Genomic DNA, 6,443 nt, shown 5'->3' with positions numbered 1-6,443 from the left:
AGACTCGCTTGAGCCCAGGAGTTGGAGGTTGCTGTGAGCTGTAATGCCACGGCACTCTACCCAGGGGGACAGCTTGAGGCTCTGTCTCAAAAATAAATAAATAAATAAATAAATAAATAAATTCTCCTCATGCCAGGCATGGTGGCTCATGCCTGTAATTCCTAGCACTCTGGGAAACTGAGATGGTGGATAGTTTGAGCTCATGAGTTCAACACCAGCCTGAGCAAAAGCAGGACCATGTCTCTACTAAAAAATAGAAAAACTGAGGCAAGAGGATCACTTGAGCCCAAGAATTGTAGGTTGCTTTGAGCTATGATGCCACAGCACTCTACCTAGGGCAACAACCTGAGACTGTCTCAAAAAAAAAAAAAAAAGATTCTCCTCATATCTTAGTAGATGGATATGCTAATAAATTAAATTTGACTTTTTATAGCTTTCTGAAAAGGATATGAGCATGCTTGAGGAGAGGATTAAGCGGTCAGCAAAGAGGCCTTCTGCTGCACCAATAAAACAGGTGGAAGAGAAACCTCAGCGCACACAGAATATAAGCTCCAATGCCAACATGTTACGCAAGGGATTGCCTGAGGACATGTCTTCCAAACTCAAGTATGTATATAGAAACAATTGTCTGAAAGTATTTCTGTGCTTTGCCTTGTGTGCTCAGAGCTTGTCCCGTGACATAATCTTAAGTTCTTGCAGCCATTATCATGCATGACAGAGTGTCTGAGTAAATGTCTTGTAACCAAATGTTTAATCCTTCAGTCTTCATTGTCTTTGTCTTTGTCTCAAAACCACTTCTAAATGGTCTTGTGCCTTCTTTCACTGCTTTTCCGTGGACAGAATTATGTATCGCACTTATAGGATGTAAGTACTGCCTGCTAATTTCTCATTAGCAGGGCTCTTATATCTTTCTAACTTCTGACTTGGATTCATCCCCTCTGGAGGGCGACTGGCTTAGAATTTATCACCAAGATAGAGGGTGGCCATTAGTATCCCATGAACTAGGCCTTCCATGAAAGTTTAGTGGCTAGAAAAAAAATGACAACTCAGTATAATGTGGCTAAAATGTTGATTCACCTTCTTTCTTGTGTTATACTAGGTTGTGTTCAGTTTCCTGTTCTTGAGATAAGGCTAAATAATATGCATGCAACCCAGAATTGGCTTAGGGACTCAAAATACTGCCTCCTAAGCAAGACAGCTCTATTTTGGGTTGTGTCATGAGTATAATTTTAACCAATTTGAATTTGGAAACTTTGAATCTCTATTTCTTAGATGTGGAGAATGGCCTGTTAGGAGTGAATATTCCTAAAAACAGGTGACTGGCTGTCCCTAAAAGTATAAAATGTACTGAATACTGCATGGAATGATGCTTATGATTACGAAAACTTAAACTGGTTAACTTGGTAGTAAAGAACCAGCCAGTTGGCTCAGCGCCTATAGCTCAACCGGCTAAGGCGCCAGCCACGTACACCTAAGGTGGCGGGTTCGAATCCCCAGCCCAGACCCACCAAACAACAATGACGGCTGCAACCAAAAAATAGCCGGGCATTGTGGCGGGCGCCTGTGGTCCCAGCTACTTGGGAGGCAGAGGCAAGAGACTCGCTTGAGCCCAGGAGTTGGAGGTTGCTGTGAGCTGTAATGCCACGGCACTCTACCCAGGGGGACAGCTTAAGCTTCTTTCTCAAAAAAAAAAAAAAAAAGAACCAGCCAGTCTAGATTTATCTTATATATTTGCTCATATGTAGTGAGCTTTGGGTTAATATAAGTATGCTTTATTATTATTTTCTGCCTTATCTGGAGTAGAAGTACAAGGTTTGCTAGCTTTAGTAAACTAAAAAGAATATTTATAACTTGGCAAGTGATGTAAATTAAAGTTACAAGTTAAAGTTATCTGCTCACTTAGGATATTCATGAATCAAGCTGCTGCCCATTTAAGGCACCTGCTTAGACTTAAGGACTTAAATCATTCAGGGGGGCTGAAACCAGAAGTTGAACATCTGTCCTGAAGCTTTGGGACAACTGGCAGTGCAGTGCCACTCTTGCCTTTTGTTAAGAAATCTCTTAGTTCAGGAGCCTCCTTTTGCTTCCCCTAGCCAAGCCCGAAGCATGAGTGGGCATCCTGAGGCAGCCCAGATGGTCCGCCGAGAATTCCAGCTGGATCTAGATGAGATTGAGAATGACAGTGGCACAGTCCGGTGTGAAATGCCAGAACTTGTCCAACACAAACTAGATGACATTTTTGAACCAGTCCTTATTCCAGAACCCAAGTAAGTTAAACCTCTTTCATGTAAACATAAAAAGTTCATGATGATGAGTGTGCCTAAGTGAAATGAGCCTTCTGTGGTAGTGTGCAGTGAAAATGTTTTAGAACTGATTTCCTGAGTGATAGTTTTTTCCTAAGACCTGGATCTAGAGGTTAATTGCATAACTCCAACTTACTGGGATGTCTTATAATAGAGATTGACGTTTTCCCTTTGCTCTGCTGTCTAGGATCCGGGCTGTCTCTCCACACTTCGATGACATGCACAGTAATACAGCATCCACAATCAATTTCATTATCTCCCAAGTAGCCAGTGGTGACATCAACACGAGTATCCAAGCTCTGACCCAGGTATGGGGGTGCTCCCATGATAGGGAACCCCTTAGTGGATATAGGGGCTATAAAAGTGATGGGTTACACACTGATGGAATCATAGAATTTAGAGGATACATGCAATGTTCAGTACTGCCATGAGGAAAAAAGTGCTCAGGGGCCACTCAGTCATCATTTGCCTCAGAGGATATAGCTTTAGAAGAGCTTTGCATTTTTCTAGTTGTATTCATTCACTACTGGCTAGAAGATAACAGCAGCAGCAAAGGGGGACCAACTCTCAAAGAATGTGCTCAGATTTTAGTGGACAGAAACAAGTAAGCAAGAAATTATCAGGGTGGCGCCTGTGGCTCAAAGGGGTGGGGTGCCAGCCTCATATGCTGGAGGTGGTGGGTTCAAACCCAGCCCCAGCCAAAAACTGCAAAAAAAAAAAAGAAAGAAAGAAAGAAATTATCAGATAGTAGTAACTATTGTGAAAATAGAACTCAAATTGGGTGATGGATAGGAGAGAGGGACTGAGTAGTTACTTAGATTGAAAGATCAGGAAAAGTCTGATGTCCAAATCAGTGGTAAGAACGTTCCAAACTGAGGAAGCAGCTCATATACAAAGGCCCAGGTTAAGAGTGAGTTGGCCAAGTTCTAGGAAACAATAAGGGTCTGTGTGCCTGGAGGATAGTGTTGAAGGGGAAGAATGGTACAGAGTGAGGTTTGAGAGACAGACAGTGATCAGATCATGCAGGGCTTAAAAGTGCCTGAGAATGTTGTTTGGATTTTAAGTGTGATGAGAGTCTATTTGAAAATTTTAAACAAAGAATTTACATGTTTAAAAAATTAAAATCTCTGCTTCCATTCCCTAACAACTCTACTCCTAAAGTTACTAGGTGGGGCAGAGCGAGGTAGGCATTCATAGCTGTGGCAAGGGAGTAGGAGTGGGGAGTCACAGTGGCCCAATAATGGGGTCTCAGATCCCAAGTACTGTGAGGAGGATGTCCATGTAGAAGGGCAACACGGAGTTCAGAGAATCAGAGCCATGCAGGCTGAAGGGTATATATATATATGTAGGAGCCAACCTGTCATGGTAGTATGACCCCAGGCAGCATGAGGAGGATGTCTCCGTGTGTTGGGGATGGGGAGATGGTGCATGAAGTGTGGCTTAGAATGAGGAATCCGGCCAAAAAAGTGGGCATCTGCATTGGGAATAGCTGGCCACAGAAATGGAAGATTAGTTACATCCAAAGGGATTGGTCAATAAATAAATATAATAAGGAAAATGGGAGTCAAGTTGCTCCCTGTTAGAGAAAAGAGTTACAAACATAGAAGGCAAATAGAATGAACTGTGGTATCGGACCAGAATTAGAACTCAGGTTTTCATATATAGATGTAGAAATAAACATTAGTAGAAATGTGCATCTGTGTACACACATATAATGGGGGATAATATACATATAAGTGGATATAACATGTAGTCATACGTTCCTTAACAACAGGGATACATTCTGAGCAATGCATCATTAGGCAATTTCATTCTTGTGTGAACATGATGGAATATATATACAAACTTAGATGGCGTAGCTTACTACATACCTAAGCTATATGGGATAGCCAGTTGACTACTAGACTACAAAATTTTACAGTATGTTACTATACTGAATACTGGAAGCAATTATAACACATTGGTAAGTACAGTATTTGTATATCTAAACATAGGGAAAATACTGTAAAAATACATATCATAATCTTCTGGGACCACTATTGTATATGTGGTCCATAGTTGACCAGAATATCATTAAGGGCATATAACTGTACATACATTTGTTCCCTAGCTCTTTTCACTAAGAGGACTCAAGAACAGCAATACCCGAGCAATGAGCACACCCCGGTCTTACCCACTAAATACCATTTTCCGCAAAAAAGAATGCAGGTTCTATAGAGAAGTGGATGATTCCAGGGCTGAATCAAGGAAATTACAAGATGATCCTAGAACTTTTTTTTTTTTCTAGTGAGACAGAATCTTACTTTGTGGCCATTGGTAGAGTGCTATGGCATCATAGCTCGCAGCAACCTCAAACTCTTAGGCTCAAGTGATCCTCTTGCCTCAGCCTTCCAAGTAGCTGGGACTACAGGTGCCCACCACAACACCTGGCTATTTTTAGAGACAAGGTCTTATTCTGGCTCAGGCTGGTCTCCAACTCCTGAGCTCAGGCAGTTCACCTGGCTGGACCTCCGAGAGTACTGGGATTACAGGCATGAGCCACTGCACCCAGCCTAGGGCATCTTCTTATGCCAGAGAGCAAGGATAGGCTCAAAGAATAATAGAGACCAGGGACGGTGGCTCATGCCTGTAATCCTAGCACTCTAGGAGGCCAAAGCAGGCAGATCTCTTGAGTTCATGAGTTTGAGACCAGCCTGAGCAAGAGCGAGACCCCAGGCATTGTGGTGGGTGCCTATAGTCCCAGCAACTCAGGAGGCTGAGGCAAGAGAATTGCTTGAGCCCAAGAGTTTGAAGTTGCTGTGAGCTACAGTTGCATGGCAGTGTACCAACAGTGACAAAGTGAAACTCTGTCTCAAAAATAAAATACAAATTACCAAGAAGTAGAGAGAACTGACAGAAACCACCTTAATCTTTTGATCTAAGTGAATGTCAATAATACAACAAAATGAAATCACAAGCCACCATATAGGACCCAGGGAGAGTACAGCATCACTTTGCTCATATTTCTAATATTTATAACCTTACTCTTATCAAAATGTCACAGTCAAGGAAGTTGAGGAAAGACTAAAGAACTGTCCTTGACCGAGAAGAAACTAAAAGATGTGACAACTAAGTTCAGTGCATGATTCTAGACTGGCCTTTTGTTATAAAATTCACATCATCAGGGTAAAATGGAATGGGGTCTGAAGGTTAGATGATAATAACATCAATGGAAATTTCTTTCATTTTGATGGTTATGTCATAATTATGAAAGAGAATGTTCCTGTTATTAAGAAATACAGTAGATCCTCCTTAGTTTAGTGGCAAATAAAAAAATACAGTAGAACCTCTGTAAACTGACCACCCATGGAACTATTTCTGGTCAACATAAAGAACTAGACCACTGTACCAATGTGTACATGTGGCACATGCCCAGTCTATGAAAATTAGGTCAACTTGTGGTGGTCAGTATAGGAGGGAGGTGTTCAACTATGGAGGTTCTACTGTATACATTAAAGCAGGCGTCCTCAAACTACAGGCTGTAGGCCACATGCCACCCGCCAAGGACATTTATCCGACCCACCGGGTGTTTTTACCGCCACTGCCTGTCCTGCTTAGCAGCTGACTCGTCCTGGGGCCTGCAGTCTGGCCCTCCAGCGGTCTGAGGGACAGTGAACTGGCCCCCTGTTTAAAAAGTTTGAGGACCCCTGCATTACAGTATCAGATTGACCCCAGCTACATAGGAGGCTGAAGCAAGAGAATCGCCTAAGCCCAAAAGCTGGAGGTTGCTGTGAGCTGTGACTCCACATCATTCTAACTGAGGGTGACAAAGTGAGACTCTTGTCTCTAAAAAAAAGAGTATCAGATTGACAACTTACTCCCAAATGATTCAGGATAAAGTTTCTTTTACTATACTTTAAATGTTTCCTTAATATTTGCACTTTTTGTTAATTGCAGAAAAAGTTAACTCTGGCCACTATAAAGACCAGATTATAGGTAAAGCAAGAGTGGATTCCAGGAGACCTAGATCTAAGTTAAGGCTAAAATTTATGTGAAAATGGCTCGGCACCTGTGGCTCAAGCAGCTAAGGCGCCAGCCACATACACCTAAGGTGGCGGGTTTGAATCCCCAGCCCGGGCCCGCCAAACAACAATGATGGCT

At 42.3% G+C, this 6,443-nt stretch overlaps 1 protein-coding gene and 1 non-coding gene across 2 annotated transcripts in view; both read left to right on the top strand.

Moving 5' to 3' along the window:
- Window positions 1-6,443, top strand: part of CKAP5 (cytoskeleton associated protein 5) — a 144,593-nt gene that overhangs the window by 123,713 nt on the left and 14,437 nt on the right. Inside the window, exons 33-35 of the mRNA XM_023510089.1 lie at window positions 434-606; window positions 2,094-2,267; window positions 2,491-2,611. Of these exons, the coding sequence (XP_023365857.1) occupies window positions 434-606; window positions 2,094-2,267; window positions 2,491-2,611 (468 nt within the window). The remainder of the gene's footprint in view (window positions 1-433; window positions 607-2,093; window positions 2,268-2,490; window positions 2,612-6,443) is intronic.
- On the top strand, window positions 2,660-2,766 carry LOC111724674. The gene has a single exon (XR_002772935.1). It is a non-coding gene; the product is annotated as a small nucleolar RNA SNORD67 (small nucleolar RNA).

Source organism: Otolemur garnettii, unplaced genomic scaffold (genome assembly GCF_000181295.1).
Source record: "Otolemur garnettii isolate 467f Iridium unplaced genomic scaffold, OtoGar3 scaffold00001, whole genome shotgun sequence".
NCBI classification, from domain to species: Eukaryota; Metazoa; Chordata; class Mammalia; order Primates; family Galagidae; genus Otolemur; species Otolemur garnettii.
This window is presented reverse-complemented; position numbering and strand designations above follow the sequence as displayed.